Genomic DNA, 19922 nt, shown 5'->3' on the forward strand with positions numbered 1-19922 from the left:
GAAGTTGTTGTTTTTTTGTTTTTTGTGTGTTTTTTTGCGGGCTTCATGACAAGCCTACTGTCATTGGTTACATGCGTGGCCTCTTCTGCTTCATTCATAAAAAGGTTATACCACCATTTGGCAATGGTTCTTTATACGTTAGAACATTTCTGTCTGGGGTACAGCGTCCTCGTTAGTTCTTCTTTCGCGGGCCATACTGCGTGATTGGTGTGGTGTGTTTGTACAGTGACGCAGATGGGTTATATTCCAGTTCATAGGCCATGGTCCATGATGGTGAGGATTGGCTGTTGCCGTGGTGTGTGATATTGGGTGCATTGCAGCTCCTACTTAGCGGCCCTTGCTGCGAAGACTTTCTGCGTGTGGTTTGTTTGCACAGATAAAGTGTCCCGAGAGTTGAGCGATATTGGAATTTCTTTTTTCCCATGGCCCTGTTGGCAAGCGTTTGCTGTTGTCGTGGTATGTTTGCAGAGAGCAGGGAGGTGCTGTCCGTGCCTCGGAGCTCGTGATGCTACCACAGTAAGCCTTCTGTACGCTCAGGACGTTTTGTGCTGCAGGGGGTGTGGCCACTTTCTGGTTTCCTGGTCAGAATTGCTCAATCTGTACTGTAGACGCAGTTTCCTTGTTTAGCACGCAGCGCTTGTCCTCCGAATTAACCTATTGGTTCTCGCCAAGCACCATGCTCCTTCATTCCCCTTCCTTGTTGTGCAACTACCATCATTTCAAGGATGGAACGAGGGCCACTTCTCTCTGTAGTAAGGGTATCCTTAATATTTCATTGCGTGCGCTGAACAAATAATTTGTTCCCGAGCTCATGTAATCAGACATACGGCTTTTCGTGCCTTTGTTGATCTTTTTTTAGAGGCATTTGATGGACAGCATTTATTAACCTGTCTATGAAGCAATTCCAGTCTGATAGAAAGGTTTTGAAGTAACTCCTAGGGTGACCACCTGGCATTGAGGCAAATTCTGGACAGGGCTGTAAAAAATTCAGGACAAAGGGTCAAAATTCAGGACAAAGGGTCAAAATTCAGGACAAAAATTCAAGAACAAACGTCAGTTTTACAGACACACGCAAGAGAGGCCATGCCTCAGTATGTTGTCAGTGCATTTATGTACTCTTTTTTAACATAGCACTATTTATTCACTGTGGACCTTTTGTGATTGCCTCCTGGTGTGCTACACTCAGGTGTCACATTACGTCCTTGTTCAGTAGTAAATTAATGCCCTTCACGGCAAGGCCATCACCCCTACCCAAATCTACCCGATATTTCCTGAAGAGAAAGTAACAGCAAAATTTTGATTATGTTTCTGAACATTTCAAAACCCCTGACAAACAGTTTGGGAAACATTAAGGTAATTAACCTTATGCAATTTTAAACAAATTGAACAAAAATATCTGGCTTACCCCAACCGCCCATGGACTTTCAACCTATTTTTTTTAAAAGAGGCAGGGCAGATGGTGTGGGTGACAGTCTCACACCTAATGACAGGATGTGATGTACCCATAACTTGTCTGTAGTCTCACTGCACTCTGCGCCAATGGCACTCTGAACAACTGCACTGTACGCCACTGACTTCTACTCTGTACCACTGTACTCTACGCCACTGCTCTGTGCCACTCTACTCCACTCTACATCACTGCACTGACACTCTACTCTGCAGTGTTGCACTCTCCACCACTGTACTATACACCAATGTACTATGTACTACTGCATTCTATGCCACTGAACTCTATGCCACTCTACTCTGCATCACTCCACTCTACAGCACTTTGCCCTACTCTGCACCACTCTACACTACACCACTGCACTCCCTGCAATGTGAGTCTACTCTGCAATCTATGCCACTGCACCACTCTACACTACTGCTCTCTCTGCTACTCTATTGTATGCCACTCTACTCCACTGCACTCTGTCACTCTACTCCACTGCACTCTATGCCACTCTACTCTGTCCCATGCCACTGCACTCTAAACCACTGCACTCTATGCTAATGCACTCAAAACAACTGCACGGTACCCCACTGCACTGTACTTTGCACCACTGGGCTCTACGCCACTGCTCCTATGCTACTCTACTCCACTCCACACCACTATGCCACTAGCTTTAAGCCATGCTGAACAGCAGCTACTCTGGTGTATAACATGGCTAATGGCTAAAACACATTAGCAAAGCCAATAATTCTTTCGTAGATGAGACCTATTGGCTTTGCCAATGTTTGTTAGTACTATGAGGTACCGAGGTACCTGAAAGAACTGTGAAAAATACAATTACATCATAATAAAGGCTGCTACAAAATGCGCAAATACATTTCGTTAAAAAAAAAAAGTGCTTCTCAAATACAGATTTGAATAATATACAGTTTATACCTAGTGATAAAAAAATGTATAACACTCCATTAAAACCACACACTCCACAGCTCACCTTGGAACACCATTACAATACCTCTCTGAAAGAAATATCTTTGCCACCAGAAAACTTCAAGTGAGTCCTTTTAGTAAAGTCAATGCAGGTTTTCAAGCCCCTTTGTATTTGCAGATTTACCAGTTGCCCACATTTGCATATCTTTAGGGAAGGAGACCCCCTGGCAAGAAGGCCTTTTCTTATCTGTCTGCCCCTCCCTCCCTCCGAGCACAGGAGACTCCCTGCCTTCCAGCCCGGCTGGGGAAACTCCTCTGCCCCTAATTTCGCCCTGCCTCCGTTGCCCTTTAAGTGAAAGGCTAAAATTACGGACAAATGCCGTCCGTTAAAGCTTTCATCACGGACAACGGACAGCAGGGCGAAATTACGGACAGTCCGTGAAATTTACGGACGGGTGGTCACCCTACTAACTCCGGAGACATATGCGTTAGAAAAGGCCTTGGATGGTGTAACCCCACCACAGAGTAGGAAGGAATTTTCCGCTTTGAACTCTCGGAACAATACAGTGGGATTAGGTTTTTATAAAGGGAAGATAGGTACGAGTTTTACTTTGTGAACACTGGAAAACACCACAAGAAAGGGCCTTACATTGTTTAACAATTACAGATTGCTAGTTCACTAGGGGCAAGAAAGTCTGATTTTCTCGCCGTACCTTTAGAATTTAGGTTTGTGATTTAAAGTTCTATTTTCTTTTTAAAAGTAAATATACTGGTTGGTCATTGATTTATTAAGTGTGATTGTTTACCTTGAGGCCTTCTGTGTTTCTAGCCCATACACCTCCCAGAGTAAACCTTGGACTGCTGTGTCTCGCTCCCTATGTCGGGTGCTAAAAGGGTGCTCCGTTTCGGTCCCATAGTAAGATGGCACTTGGGCACCAATAGTAGTAATCTCCTATTGTCGCAGTTGGTGCCCATTAAACTCTGATTACCATAGGACTACCCCGAACCAGTTTCCAAATGAACTGCAACGGTGATGCATTGTTGCTCACTATTCCCGAAAAAAGAGCCCCGGTACAATGCATCTCTCCAGGTGCCACCCTCTGTGACACACCAAGTACCAGTTGCTGCTGTGGGAAAAAACAGCATTAGCTCATGATGTTGCATGGTTAGCAGCAGGATATGGGTGCAACATCCAAGTTGAATGATGCTTCAGTCACACTGGGTGGGGGTGGGTGGGGCACTCAAGATTGACAAGTGGAGGGAGTGAATTCCGCTTAGCAACCATTGCTGCAGCTTTGTCAAGAGTTAAACTCGCCCATCTTTTAATAGGTACAGAGACTCTCTAGCCCATGGGTACCCGCAAACATTTTCCCAGGGACCAAAAAGTTTGGCCTGTAACGTGCCTGGGGGGCCGCATTGATGCCAGGGAGGTGGCAGTCGGGTGGGGGTGACTAGGGGGATTGGTGGCAAGGTAGGTGTAGGGTAAGCAAAGGATATACATCTAGTGGCTGAAATAAACAATGGGAAACCAGAAAACCTGGAATTAATCCCGGCTTACCCACTTTTCCAAATTGTGTGATCCTAGGCAATTGTTAAGTGTCACTCTTCCTCCTTTTTCTGCATTATCACATTTAAGATGACCTCGAAATACATGATTCATGGTGTGCGCTGCACAAAACCTGCTTCTATGTTTGATTTAATAAACTATAATCTTGTTTATGGGTGGCCTGGGTTCCTATCATAAATAAAGTGCACATACCAAGTAATTTACTATTGGTGGTGTTCTCAGGGTAAGGGAAATAATTAATATTTCCAAATTTATGTTTGGAAACTATCACTTTAAAAATAATACATCTCAATGCACTGATAAAATAAATTGTACTATGGTGAAAAGGTTCTGCGTGTTAATTAATACACTTAATTAATATTGAAGAGACTGTCTAAGTTTTACACTTATGCTGCAAGATGTCTTTAAACATGAAGGCGTTTCTAAAGTTAAGTGCAGGAGTCCCTAGTTACTTCCTTTAGCACCAATTAAGTTTGAAATAAATTATTGTGTGTGTATTTAATATTTGTTAGTGCGGAGTTGAGCAAACAGCTGCCCAGTGCTCCTGTTGCCCCAGGGGCCGCATGTAAAGGTTAGAGGGGCCGCATGAGGCCCACGGGCCGTACTTTGAGTATCCTTGCTCTAGCCGTTGGCTCCCTGAAAACATGAGACAAAATATTGCAGCCCTGGTGATGGAAAAACAAAACACCCTAAATACCGACAGCAGTCTTGGGCCCCCTTGCAGGCTAGCTGTCCCTCACTACGAAAAGCGCCCACACACAATTTGCAGAGAGCCAGTCGCACACTATTGGAAGCATTTGTAGTTTACTTACATACAAAGGTCTGCTGACGACACTCCCACACTCCTCAGAGTAGTATTCCTACTCTCAACACTCTCTCACAGCTTACATACTAGCATATATGATACAAATGCACTCGCACCCCTTTCGCTTTAGAATAATGCGCTACCAGCAGCACGCAAACCTCCTCAGACTAGCAATCAGAGTTGTATGTCAGAACATCATTTATGAAAAATATTGTCTCATTTGGTGTAGACTTTGTTCAGTCCAATAGGACGATATTTTTGTAAATGATTTTTAGGACACAGTATATTTGTTAGACAATATTTTGTCCATGATATTCTGATAGCTTACCAGCCACACACTACTGAATGCAATCACTTGTACCTCATAAACTAGCAGCAAAGCCAGTAAGTCTGGCTGAAGACGGCAAGTGCCTCTTCATTGATTGGTGAGTTTGGGATTGTGTGCGGTATTGTGGGTGAATGCATAAATGAATTGATGTCTGAATAGATGCATGACAAATTTATTGCATGGATGATGATTGTAAGGATGGATGGTTGAGTGACTGCATGGATGGAAGCCGCAAGGCACTTTTCATTAGAAGCTCTATCTTTTGCCTTTGCCAAGGCTTGTTTGGAAGCGGATTTTGTTTTAAACGGGAACAAAGAGTGTTGAACAAGAAGTACATTTTCAGAGCACATCTATATAAAAGGGTCTGTCTGACTTACTGTCTTAAATATGTTTCCCTGTTTTTCCCATCCCCTTTTGGCAACCTTGTTGTTACCTTTGGTGCCACTTTGCTCTGATCTGCCACAGGACCTAGGTTGCTCACCACTCCTCCATATCTCCCTTGGTGTCACCCTGCCCTGTCTCGAGGCCTGTGTATTTTTTGGCATCTTATGGCTGCTAACTCTTCTGGCAACTATTCTTTGAAGTCTCTTTGGCATGCTGTTCACTGAAGGCTTGTCTGGCACTTTGTTCCCTTAAGCCCAAGGCCAGTGAGTATCTGTGAGATATGGGAGACTGAGACCCCTCATCAAACTCTGCAGGCGGGGACGGGCGTCATTTTGCATTACTCCACTGCCTCAAATGCTTCCAAGTCACGATTCCCAAAGGATACTCTGGGCCCCCTGCCCTTTGGTGGGTCGAGTGACTCAATTTGTGGGAGGAGCCTTTACTGACTGCCTTAATCACCTCAATGGCCACATCAGATCATATATGGCACATGCCTGTTAAATAAGCACTTGCAGTGCAATATGTCTTGCACTTGCTTGGGTTAGAACTACTGGCATTATAAATTCATAACTGGACTTTTCTTGCCACATTAATTGGTCAACCCTGTCTCATAATTTTGTCTTTTCCTGCCATATAATTAAATTGGCCCCGCATATAACTAAAGCACTTCAATTTACATTCTTCCTCTACCTTCAGCAAAAAATGAAAATGTTGGCATTTAGCACCTTATTTAAATCTGCCATGCTAATTCCAATAGAATACCACTTTCACCACCCCACCATCAGAGTTGCTGGCTGGCTAACACAATCCCCCAAAAAAGACACAAGTCAGCCACAGAGGAAAAATAAACTAGAAGGGTCACCCAAACATATCAAGAGTGTTCAAACAATCATAATGTAATAAGGATGTTTTGCCCGAATCATGGTCCTAATTGTAATAATGAGAAATTATTAAAACATATACAATTATCATATAAACCTTTATCAGAAATAAACTTTTGGCATTCGACTGTAATGCTCAAAACAGCCCCTAGAGGGCATCATAACAACAGAACTTCCCCCAGCTGTAAAACAAATGTTCTAGCCATGAAAAAGCTTAAAAAACACTGAATGGTGGGAGAGGGTCATTATTTTGGAGTCGCCACTAATCTAGTGTGGGGACCAAGAGATGGTGTAGACAGAGCACATTGTTGTCAGTGTTTAGAAGTGGTCCCATTGCCCCAGGACCACCGCAGGCTCAGTTATGAGTTCCAGCCATGACGACGAGTAAAAAAAAAAAACACTGAATGGTGGGAGGAGTTATTATTTTGGGGTCCCTACTAACCTAGTGTGGGGGCCCAGAGATGATGTAGGCAGAAAGAACACATTGTTGTGAAGGTTTTGGTGTTCGTCCCATTGGCCTAGGACCACCACAGGTTGAGGTATGAGCAAAAATGTTTTTTAAAAGTAACTCCCTGCAAAGCATTATGGGTCAAGTTTTCCTGAGTGCAGTGAATACTGTAGTATCGGCTCTCCCGCTGTGCCAGGAGAGCCACATTCGCTTTGAGAATTTATGTTTTACGTAAAGAATTTACCAATTTCAGGTGTTTTAAGGGAGAACCACAAGAAATGACTGATTATGTAACTGTGAACAATGTGACCAGTGCTTCAATACCGATGATTGAGATCACGCTGTCGTCCCCGTTCGTGCTGTGATTGCCATGCAGCACGAAGGGGAGCGACAAAAAAAAATAAAAGTTTGCCCACGCTGAAGTGTATAGGCAATTGTGCAATAATCCATGTAACGGGGTAGTCTGCAAAGCGTGACAAAAACAACCTCAAAGAGGGACATACGTAAAGCATTTACCAATTACATCAGGTGATTTTTACTAGGTAAGCCCAGGCGTGGTTAAAAGCCCACAATATTTTAACCGGTCAAAGCGCTTGCGCGCTTGACCTAAAAAGTAAACATAACAGCATATCCACCAAGGATTGGCTGAGCTGCCCACAGTCTATTATCAACATTTTCAGGTTTTGTTTGTGTCGGAAATCTTTAGTAAAAAAAAAAAAAAAAAACAGTTTTTTGCCGCCCATTTGCATGATAATCATTTAGATGTAAGATTGTAAAAATGGTTGCCTTGCATGTTTCATCCTGAAGGGAAGAGTGCTTGTCTTAGTAAGACATTCCAGTTTCCCTGTCTGCAGAAAGTAATAAAGAGCCATTGGAGAAGAGAAAGAAGGAGCAGGCCATTTGCAGCGTCTAAGGATGTTCTGAAAGTTAATGAGTTTTGTTCGAGGGTGCCTGTTCCATTGGATAAGGGAAAAGAAGGAAGTAAATGATCTTACCCTGGAAGTAAATAATCTTATTAGGGAATTGGACATATGAAAACCGTTAACAGGATTTGTTAAAAAAAAAAAAATATATAAAGGATGACCCGCCCAAAATCCTTTTGCCGACAAGTCTACATCAGACAACAGAATTTAACCACTTACAAAATTGAGTGTGCCAGGTAGCTAAGTGCATATTTCAAAATCGCCAAAATGAAAAGGTTGCCGTATGAATTTCGAAGGGCACGAGGCATCTAGGGAATCTGTCTGCGCTTACAAGGCGACGTAGAGTAATGTCCAGAGTGAAAGCCTGTGTACATGTGCAGTTAGCATTATCGCCCTTTGGAAGCAGGTCCAGCTGCTAGTCCAGCTGGCAATTACAAAATCTAAGAGGCATTTTTAATAGTTTGGTACCTTGGATACCCAGCGGGCCATCAAGCAAATGTGCCAGTGCATGGTCCAAAAGTAGCACTCAGCGTGCATTGGCGACCCTGTTGGGATCGTCATGTTTTTGATTGAGCTCTTCTTGGTCATTGTCAGTCTGCCTAAATCATTTTCTTTTGTTTTTTCCTGTTTTCAGGTTGCCAAACAGGAGGAGTTCTTTAACCTGTCCCACTGTCAGCTGGTAACCTTAATTAGTCGGGACGAGCTGAATGTCCGGTGCGAGTCGGAGGTCTTTCATGCATGCATCAACTGGATTAAGTACGACTGTGAGAATAGGCATCTCTATGTGCAGGCATTGATGAAGGCCGTGCGCTGCCACTCGCTCACCCCAAACTTCCTCCAGATGCAAATGCAAAAGTGTGAGATCCTTAAACTGGATGCACGCTGCAAGGACTACCTGGCCAAGATCTTCCAGGACCTCACGTTGCACCGGCCCACCACCCCCCAGCCCTGCCGGACTCCCAAGGTTCCACAGGTCATCTACACAGCTGGAGGCTACTACCGGCAGTCACTGAGCTACCTTGAGGCATACAACCCCTGTGATGGAACTTGGATCAGACTGCAGGACTTGCAGGTGCCCCGTAGCGGGCTTGGGGGCTGCGTGGTGGGTGGGCTCTTTTACACAGTGGGTGGGAGGAACAACGCCCCGGATGGGAACATGGACTCTGATGCACTGGACTGCTATAACCCCATGAACAACCAGTGGTCTCCCTGCTCGCCCATGAGTGTTCCCAGGAACCGCATCGGGGTGGGTGTGATCGATGGCATGATTTATGCAGTGGGAGGGTCTCATGGCTGCATACATCACAACAGTGTTGAGAGGTAGGTGGTGCTCAAGAAGCTGCTTGATTTTTCCATCTTTTTCCAAAAGCAAGTTTATAACAATCGTTTAAGGATACTTTAAAGTTGTTCTGCTGCTGTTATTTATACATGGACATGTTGCACTTCTTGCAATCCATAGCCGAGTATCCAAGAGAAAGGAGGAGGGATTGTCCAGGGCTAAACTTGTAAGACAGAACTTTACCTGACCAAAGCTGCCTCCTGCCCTGTCGCGTACGAGATCTCATGGGCCGTGCCTCCTACCCCATCCTGCAAACAGGCCGGAAAATCAACACATCCACTCCTGCCAGTAAAAGCAAATCAACAGTGTAAAACCTTTGTAGTCTATTTTGGTGGCAAACTAACGCAAATGTATATTAACTTTTCATTGTCCCCATAGAAAACAGTGGGAATGAATTGAGCTAATAACTTTTTACGGTTCTCATCCTAGCTAATCAATTCTGCAGCTTGGCAATCAGTTACTAATGCACATTTATGATTGGATGCTTAGCTTGTTCGGTGTCTAGGTGTTGCCAGAGGTTTTGTTACAGCATTAGTTGTTGCAGTAACCTCTATCTTGTTATGCACCCAGACAAATGTTAGGTTTTATGTCTCATTTTTCGCAGTTGACAGGGTCATTATAGATGTAAGCCTACCCATTGATATCTGTTTACGCACTAATATAACATTTATGTATGACATTATACATATATGTGCCATTTTGTGTACAATGACATATTTCTGTTTCTGAGGTAGGCACCCAGGATCATGTATTGCTGTGCAGCAAAATGCTGCACTCGTGGCCCTGAATCTTGCAATACAAAATACCTGTAGATTTTCATAGGGACGGCCGTCTGCACTGGCACGTATTTGCACGTACAAGTTATGACCGAATAGGGGGTTGTGGAGGACTACTTGTACATGGCATACTGACCCTAAAACAAAGAGAAACCAAGCAAGCCCTGAAAGGTTTACCCTGCATACCCTTGAGACTCTTGACTGATGGATTCTCTCAATTTCCTGTGTAACTGTCATGGAGATCTCGCCTTGCAGCTGTAACTTAAATTATTATTATTAAAATACAAAAAACAACTGCCTTTTCTTTAAGTCAACCATCACAGGAGCATGTCTGTGTGGCAGGTGGATCCCAAAGAATATGTTTCTTTCCTGTAATTGCATAGATGCACCAAATGAACCCCTTTGGCTCTCTGACATCAAGATACTCCTGATAATGCACCGTGTCTCACCAGGATGTAGCTGCCCATGCTAACTACCTTAATGCTCCTGGCTGGAAAAAAAACTTCAGTTCTGGTCATTTTCCTTTTATTAATATGTTCATGCAAGAATAGCACTTTGACAATGCCAGCTGCGTTTATCTATATCTGTTCATCTCATGTTTCCCCTCTTAAAACATGGCCTGTGCCTGTGCAGGAATCGGTCCACCTTGTAGCAAGGAGCTTCAAAAGGAAAAGTAATGAATGAAAATAGTGCAGACATCAGCTATGTTTATGGAAGGCGTTCACTTTTGATAGTTTGTGCATGAACAATAAGGGCGCACATGGATTCAGGAGTTTGTATGTGTTCGCTACATGGCTGTAGAGGGAAAGGCAGATCCAGGCCCACAATTATATGCTGCCCATTGTCCTGTCTCCGGAAGCTCCATACATTCCAAATGTACTCGAAAGGTCCAAATTAGTTGAAAGATTTGTATTATTTAGGTTTATCCTGTGGGGACAGTTCCACTGAGCGCAGTCTTGTAGTAGTTAGAAAAATTGCCTGACCCATCATAGACATTTAGAGGGTGACGTGAAACTGGTAAAAAGGACCTCCTCGACTGGTGGAAGAGTTTTCTAAATTGGATATTGGTGGCGAGGTCTTAGCTACCATTAGTGTAACGCCTGTTGAAAGCGGATTTTTATTTCTCTTACTCTGCAGAATCACTTACTAAGCAGCTCGCGAGTCACTGCTGAAAGCTATTCCTTTACGGCGCGGCTGCTGTGGCCGATCTTGGCTTTGACCCTATAACCAGTAGACTGAGCTCTGGAGTGAGCGGTAAACCATTGAAGCCATTGCTGACTTATTAAAGTCTTTGCAGTGATTGACCTTTAGGAGACCAGGGCAAAACTGAAAGCTGTGGAAAGATGTCTACAAGGATGTTCAGCACCCACCCTCTGCTCAAGGTTACAGGCGGATGCCATATGCCAACATTTTACAAGAGGAAAGTGGGAGATAAAATAATAATCGGGAGGAAGTATTTCTCCTATTGACTTCTATTGAAACGGGCAATTTCAGGTGCGAGGCAGCCAAAATATAGACATTTTCGGCTTTAAAAATAGGGAGCCTCCCGACCTAAATCAGGTCTGTTGGCATGTATTGAATGCATATGATATAATAGACAAGATCACATATGGCCGGTCCACAAGGATCCTCATTTAGGACAAAGGCTGCACAAGCTCAGCGCGGATCCAGCAGTGTTTAGTTCCAAGCTTGCAAGCATGTGGCGAAAGAACCTTTTGCCTTAAAACTTTAGACCTTCCTTCGAATCACCTTTCTAGATAACCTTGGGTCTTCAGTCATTTGTTCTTTGTAAACTAGCCTCCCTGATAAGTACTTAAAAGGATATTTGACAAGTAGATACTGTCTCCACCCTGTTCTGCCATACGTCAAGCTCAGCAAGCACAATGAATTCCTTCAAACTGCCCCAGGTGTGTGGAGTTAGGACTGCATGGCATGCAATACTCTAGAACCTAGAATGTGTAGTGTACATGCTGTACAGCCCTCACTATTGATAGCCTCTTTCTGAAAGCGAAGAGAGACCGCTAAAGGGTCAACCCCATATGGTGGGTCCTTCATTGCCCTCTGTAGAGACCATTTGCACCTAGGAATTTATTTTTAACTTTCTGCAAGAATGTAGGGCCCTATTGATTCTCCCTGTCTATTCGAGCACCAATAGAAATTCCAGTTAACCAGTTAGAAATAGTTTCAACTGGATCCAATGTTTGCATCTTGGTTTTTAGATTGGAGCACATAACTGGTAGTGGTGAATTGTGCCCACGGCATCCAATTTGTCTTTCTTAATCGACCAGTAGAATGTCTTCTTGTTTTGTCTGTTAAGGTGTAATCACTGTACCCGTGACCACCCTACAACGCCAAGAGGCCAAGTAATTAGTAATCTAAATGTATGCAAAAATGCATTACATAATGACCAGGAACCCATCTGGAGAATAAAATTTAATAGTGGTCAACAGGAATTTGCACCGGTGTGGGCGCATCTGTATGCACTTCTCTTCACCCTTTTTAGCCTCCTCTTTGTCTAACAAAAGTTCTCTCCCTCCTATCTCATCTTTCTGTATTTCTGTGCTTCTGCATCTGCACCATCATCTCCACTGCTGGTGTCCAGCTACACGCTTGATTACACCTCTCTATTTCTGGTAGATTAATGGCGGCAGCTCTTTTATTTTGAATCTCTGCAACCTACTTGCTGCCTTCAACGTGACAGGAGCATTCTATGCACAGTTGAAGCTTGACACCTAGGAAAGAGCAATGAAACAATTGCGATGAAAATCTGAAGTGTCTTAACACTATTCAGCTCTATTCTGAAAACGACTATCTTGAAAAGTAACATATGAGGAGCTGTAACTGGTAGCGCCCTCCACCAGCTGATGTGGCACTACCAAGAAAGCTGTAGAGAGGGAGGTATTCCTGTACAAGTAAATCAACAGTCTCAAATGGGGACTGTTTTAGAGTCTAAACTACAAGATTTTGTGACAATGTAGGTGTTCTTGCATCATCATCATCCTGTTGGGCACTCTTACTTGGCCATAGTAAAAGATTACACACACTGGTTTGCAAGCCTCATCATGACTCCTACTAAGCATGCTGCAAAAAAACTAGCCGCATTGCCTCAGAATCTTCAGCATGATATGCTCCTTCGCCTCTGAAACCAGTGGTCCCTCTGCTTCTCCTCTCAAATATCTATCCATTGACTCTATTTCTGTTTCTGGCCGTTGTGGGCTCCATGCATTGCTGTCCACATTAAACCAGAAAAGCTTCTGGCTTGCTAGATGTCAAGGCTCCTCTGCGTTATTGTGGCCTGCTTTGTCTTAACTGTTTGATTCTTTATCACAAGCACCCAGTGAGTTTACTCCCCCTCCCCTCCCTCCTCTTGATTTAATCGTATGCTCAGTGTTCTAAGTGGTCCATGGCCTCCTGGGTCTAAGCCCAGGCAAAGCAAACAAGCATTGAATGTTGAAAGAATGTTGTATGGTAACGTGAACCTTACAGGTAGATAGCAGGGGAATGGATATGTATTTGGATGTAAGCAAAGGCCTGTAAAATTATATTGGCGTAGTTTAAAGGTCGGATGAGAGTTGCACTTTCAACACAGACCTTAACTTCCATGTAGGGTAATGACCACACTCCTCTCATCTTTGTTGCTGCCAGAGAAAACACAATACATTATTAAGTTATATATAATAGCATTACAATGTCATATATGTGCCTCTGAAAGTTCAACCTCAGGCAGCTGAATAAACCAACAACATGATCACAGCTGTGTGGAGGACAAGGACATTTTTGTAGAAGCACACAACTTCTGCCCAATCAGAACATGTACTCCTGACTCCCAACATGTGAACAGAACCAAAGCCTCCCTCTTCTGGTTGTTCTTACATCATTGGTGACAGCTCCACTTTCACTCCAGACCATTATAATAATTTGCAATGCCTATAGGTCTGTCTTTAAATGAATGTTCTATATGGTAATGTGAAGCATTACAAGTAAATAGCATGGGATTAGGTACATATTTGTGTAGTAGCAAAGGACTGTAGAATAATATTGGTGTAGGTTAAAAAGTCCGGTGACAGTTACACCAGAGCTCAAAATCCACGTAGGGTAGTGACTGCCCTCCTCCCATCTGTACTGCTGCCAGAGAAAAACATAACCTTTCTAGTTATCTAAGACACTTTAGTAACATTCCAATATTATGTGTGTGCCCCTGAAGGTTCAAGCTTAGGCAACTGGATAAATAAACAAAATGATCATATCTGCTTGGGGGGGCGAGCACTTTTTTGTGGCATCGCATAATATCTGCTCAATCAAACATGTACTCCTGGCTCCCAGTGTGGGTGAAGCCAAAGCCCCTCTCATGAGGTTCACATAATTATCTGGCACAGCTGTGCTGTCCGGCTAGACTCCCTCTATTTTGACCTTTATCAGTTAAAGAAAACCTTAACCTGCCTGCCATCCTTATCCCAGAACTGCAATGCAGTGGCGCCAGAGGTCCTATTTGTGACATGGGAAGGAAGCAACATGGTGCATGTTATTTACCATTGATGTCCAAGGGCTAAAGTCACTATTGGATTCGAGTTGAATAACCAAGTGAACCTCTTAGTACACTAGACTCAAGGATAATTATGTACGTAGTTATGATGTTTATATGATGCCAACCTTGCCAAAAGGCAGCAGAGTGTTGTACAGGGTCAAATGTAGAGACCCAGTCCGTGTGTAATTTGGAGTGGTAAGAGGTTCTTTCCTAAATTAGAGCACTGGGGCAGCTTCCATAGATACAGGGATATTGTTCAAATCCAGGGGGTAAGGATAGAGGAACTTGTTATCTTGTTTATAGATCTGACTTTAGAGACCACTTTAACTGTCTTATCAGCCAATTGTTTTTCTAAAACAAATGTACTTATATAGAGGGATTTTTGGTCAGCGGCTTCATACATTAGCCTGTCATTTCCATTTCGCTTTTGTCCATCACATCATTTTTTGTGTGTGTGTAATTTCTTTCTTCAATAAGCCTTTCATTTGTTCCATGCATTATACTATTATTATTATTTGTAAAGGAGAGAGGAATAAATTGCCAGTTAAACAAGCACTCAAATTGCAGGAAGCTAAAATGTTACAATATCACCTGGTAACCGCAACTTTAAAAGGAAACTAGAAAATAAATCACCATGTGGCTGTGCACGCTAAGAACAGGCATAATATCCAGAATTTAAAGTGATAAAATAAAAAATAGACCTTGAGCCAATTTTTTTAATTAAAGAGAAAGTAACTATTTTTAGATGGAAGTGATGAAATGATGTGCACTGGTTTTATGCAATCATATAAATTGCAATGAGCCAGTAGGGAAAGAGGGCTCACCCACTGCCCCTTACTGTGTAGTCTAAAGCAAGTTGTGAATGACAGACATGTACAAACCATCAGACTACCCTGCCAAAAATGGACCTCTGCTTGTTTCTGTTTGCCACTTCTCTGTCTCCTTTCTAATGGTGTCCTGGCTGTGAGTGAGCGAAGAGCCACCGGATGTGGTGAGGTTGTGAGCGAAATAGGCAGTGGCGTGATAGCTTTATAGGTGATGCAGTGGCAGTACTCCCTTATGACCGTGGTAGGACTGTCAATCAGGCCTATTCACAAAAGTAACCTACAATTGTGAGTAATTTACACTTTTAATTTACTCTTGCACTTTTGATTAACTTTACTACTTTTGGCTCCTCACAAACATCTGAGTATAAAGTTACTCAAATGTTCTTCATATTTTGAAATATTTAAACTAATTTAATTTACGATTATTCCTATAGGATTTTATTTTAAGTCCCTACCTCCATTATTTTCTATAGGACGGTTCTGCTGTACTAGTTTTTGCCTACATGTGTTGCTGGACTTACCCCAGGTCAGAGCTGAAGTAATTTACTGTTGTTTATCGTCACCTTTTGGCATGAAGTAACTTTAGAAGTGATTGTGAATAGTAATGGGCTTACACTTTTGTGGGTAACTGCATGTCCCTCACGCCATTATCCCCTTCCTAAACCTCAGCCATTTAGTAGACAGTATGACATTTTCTCCAGCCTCTCCTCTCGTCCCTCCCACTTTACTACCATGTGGTAAATATACCTGTGAGGATCTTCCCATCGAAAACATAGGAGAATTTGAGGTTGAGATTTACACTCGGCATGCGAGTAGTATTTTTTTTTTTTTTGTACAACTAAACATAAAAATACTACAAAATGCAGTGTGTGAATAGGGCCTAATATTTTGTCTGTGTTGGTGGTATTCCAGGAAATCGCTTGCTCAAATTCTGGATGCAGTGCTGTAATTCCCTGCAATCCATCTATTGCGATTACAGTTTCGATGCACGTGTGTGTGTGTGTGTATGTGTACACATACACAATCCAGTATTTCTATGAAATCAGCACCTTGTGTTAAGTTAATCTGGTTGCTCACAACCTGGGCAGGGGACGGAAACAGAGCAAATGATTGTGCAGTGAAGGCTTTCTATGGAATATACGCCCTTCCTTCCATCCAGTCCGGTAGCATGTCGTCTGGTTAAGTGTTTTTGTGTACAGTAGGCTTGTCTCCTCTTTACCGCCTTTGTCAGTAGGCTACTCCTGTGACTCCGCTTTGGCATCAAAGACTCAATTGACACCCACAGGTTTTGGCTCGTATAAATTCTGTGGAACATGTGTCACTGCATTCCAGGCAACCTGACTCCACCCCATAAGAATGTTCTCTTTATTCTTGCTTATGCTTTTTGTCCATTTTGGTTTTGTCTAGAGCGCACATTTGCTGTCAGCGAAAGCTATTGTCCGTTTTGAAAAACTAAATCTTAAAGGGTGCATAGAGCCCACCCATTACTTACCTTTACTTACCATTGGTTGGCCCTCACATTACTGTTTCCTATTTCCAATTGGTCAACTGCTCCTACTGACATCCGGCATCCTCCTGTGCTTTTGAGCATGGACCAAGTATTGCTTCATGCGGCCAGTGTCCTTCCACTGGCCAGCAGGAACTACTTTATTATTACTATATATTTTCTAACTGGCATGCACTCATAGAGTGCATGCACTGTTGTCCCTCTCCTTCATCCCTGTCCTCCTCCAGCTCTCTGTGGAGTTACCCTCTGTGGTGTCTGCCCTCCCCCCCAACTCCACAGTGTCACCCTCCTCCTTATCACCTCCGCTGGCCATTTTCCCCCAAAACCCCCACCTGAACTCCTCCGAGCCCCCCCCCCACCCTCCGCTATTTTTTTGTTCCCCACCCACCCCTGACCTTCTTCCACTCTCCAATGAGTTGAATTACCACCCCCCCTGCACCCACACCCATCACCCCGCCCAGGTCTTTTTTTTCATCTTTCTCAGCAGTGCTGTGCTACATGGCCTGAAGGAAAAAAGTGCAATGATGTGGTCAGTGCTGGCCTTTAAGCAGTGCTGCATAGCACCCCAACTGCTGTGCAACATGCAAGAAAAAGACAAAGCAAATATATTTAGTGAAAACGTATTGACTTTGACAATGCTTGGTTTTATTTCCTCTAAGTGATGTGTGCTTTCTGTTTCACTGAAAAAGCAACCTTTGATGTAGCCAGTTCTCATGCTGAAGGGAAACACAACCAGTGTTGTGTGTTTACAGAAAGCTAGACAGGATAAAACTTGCAGTGATATTCTCCTGCGCTCCTGTTTAGTTCTTGAAACATGGGTGACAAAACCTACTTCTCACTCTTAAGATCGACATGAGGGGTTAAAACAATTGTCTTATCACCCTGTTTCAGCTGGATGAATATGAAATTAACATCTCAAGTTGTCACCCGTTATGTTCCTGAATGTGGGTCTCAAGCCCCATGTTCACCTCTGTCTTGTCCGGATTGTGAGGGCAAGCTCCAAAGTCTCACTGTGCCTGGTCTGGAATGTGGGAGTAAATACTCTTGCCCCAGGTTCTTGCTCTGTGTAGTTTCTAACGTGTGCTAAAACTCATAAGTTGGCGGGACCAGAGAGAGGGTAGGATTAAACCATTTAAGTTCTCACGCTGTCTGTTGCTGAATGTACAGTTAAAACCAGAAGTCCACAGGAACTTGGCTAGTGTATGGGATCCAGGGAGGACATATTTAGAATGTGTATTAATAAAGCCTAGTTGGGAGACGCCTTTGGTAGTTAAATCTTGTGGGCAAAGACCATGTGGCAGTGCCGAGCATCCACTCAATGCTATTTGATATCATTGTGGATCAACTTTGAGCGTTTGTGGGAACTTTGTGATACTCATGAGGGAGGCCAACGGTTTCAACGGTTTCAACTGTTAAGAGATTTGGGGAAAAAAAGACGGGGTAGGGAGATTTTTGTAGAGTTGCTGGGTCGGCATGATTGATGCCTGTAACTTAAATGGATGGATGGATAAATCTTACAAAAATTTTAGTCATATGCTGTACTAGGAGCAGAAAAATACATATTTTTTATTTTCACGTGAATAAGAGTACATTCTAAGTTTCTGACGAGTGGCTTTTGCAGAGGTATCATGGGAATATCAATATTTTATGTTGGTTTCCTAAAATAGCCATTTCCCTCTAGTGAAGAAAACATATTTTTGATATACCTGCTGTAATTTTGATAGTTTTGGCTGAACCAATTCCTTCCAGCTCAATTGGTTAGTATGTACACTATGCAGAAATTCTATAAGGGTCAGGCAGATTTCTTGGCCCATCTTTGAGTTTTTTTGTTGTTGACTTAGAGCCAAAGCGTCATGCTGTGGACACCTATTCTTTTCAGGGGCTATGTGTGTTGACTAAACAGAAATTTGTATTAGAACATTGAAATGTTGAGAGCTCCATTGGAGTAGCTCCAGGCTTCTAATGATTGGTGTAAACCTGGAGTCCTAACATTACAAATGTTGTCTCTCTATTTCTCCTTTTTTAACTTGGAACATTCTACCCTCAGTAGGTGGAATGCTCTAATAGTTTTGTAGCCCTTCTGCCTCAAGTTGATACTGGGCCACACCCTTGTTATAGGCCCTCGCCTTTGGCTCGGGCCTATACCTCTGTTTCAGGGGATTTAAAAACCACTCTATCTCTCGGCAGATGGCTATAATACTTAGGGGAATATAGATATGAAATAGAATATGTGGATGATAGGAACATGTGAAAGGAATCAACACATTGATAGATACAACTAAAGCTTGAACTGAACACAGGGCTTTGAAAATAGTCCACTGATAATGTTGCTGATTCAACACATCTTTGAGATCAAGCTCAGCAACCAGTGATTATAAGTGGGACCACGAGTTTGTTTATCCAATAGTCCTACTTCCCACCCCTGCTTTACAACTCTTCAGACAACAAAGTTACAGTATTAAGAAGCCTGTGTTGCCCACATGAATATGTTAGATGGGCTGTGTAAGCTTATGCCTGGAGGGCATTGGATAAGGAGAAAATATGCACAGCTACTTAGATAAGCTACAAGAGAAAAGCATGCCGCCTGTGCTGTCTAAATACTGATGATTAAGATTTTAGAATTTCTTCTAGTCTGGTGGGACTATGTCGCTAAAGATTGCAAAGAAGTTCCTGGTGCACCATGGGTTGGTGATAAGCCCACATGACTGTTCATGTCCTCATAAATTAGAAACATTGTTTGATAATTGCTTCCAGATTACATGACAATAAATAATGTGAAGATGAACTACTTGTCTCATTTTAATAATGTTGGAAGAAGTTGGGGCATACTCAGATTGGGGCCTGTAAAATGAGAAAGCCTGCGCCGCTGACAGGTTTGTGCAATGATCTTCTTTGGGCAAAGGTCTTCAGCATGGCTTTGAGATACTATGCTGCTCTTTTTTGTACATTTTACTGAATATTTGTGTGTGTTTCTCCAGTAAGCTTGACTTTCATTTTAGCCCCCATAAGATACTTTATTGTAACATGGGTAAGACAGCAGATCTAAGCCGTGATATTTATTGATGGGGCATCCAGAATGCACTACTCTTTTTGAGCGTGGCTACTGTTCAGTGCGTCAGTTATGAGTGACTAATGATGATGATGGCATAGTTTGGGACAGGTTTTTTCACCTCTTTCCCCCCCCCCCCCTATGGAGGGATGGCCTACCGGCTCCATGTAAATCTGTGTATTTTATTGTGTTAGTGTTTGTGTA

At 43.0% G+C, this 19922-nt stretch overlaps 1 protein-coding gene across 2 annotated transcripts in view; it reads left to right on the top strand.

Moving 5' to 3' along the window:
• The window catches only part of KEAP1 (kelch like ECH associated protein 1), a 210449-nt gene that overhangs the window by 112601 nt on the left and 77926 nt on the right, over nt 1-19922 (top strand). For both annotated transcript variants that reach the window (XM_069231815.1, XM_069231814.1), the window contains one exon: nt 8330-9015. In XM_069231815.1, the coding sequence (XP_069087916.1) occupies nt 8330-9015 (686 nt within the window). The remainder of the gene's footprint in view (nt 1-8329; nt 9016-19922) is intronic.

The sequence above is a fragment of the Pleurodeles waltl genome, chromosome 4_2, assembly GCF_031143425.1.
Source record: "Pleurodeles waltl isolate 20211129_DDA chromosome 4_2, aPleWal1.hap1.20221129, whole genome shotgun sequence".
Taxonomy (NCBI): Eukaryota; Metazoa; Chordata; class Amphibia; order Caudata; family Salamandridae; genus Pleurodeles; species Pleurodeles waltl.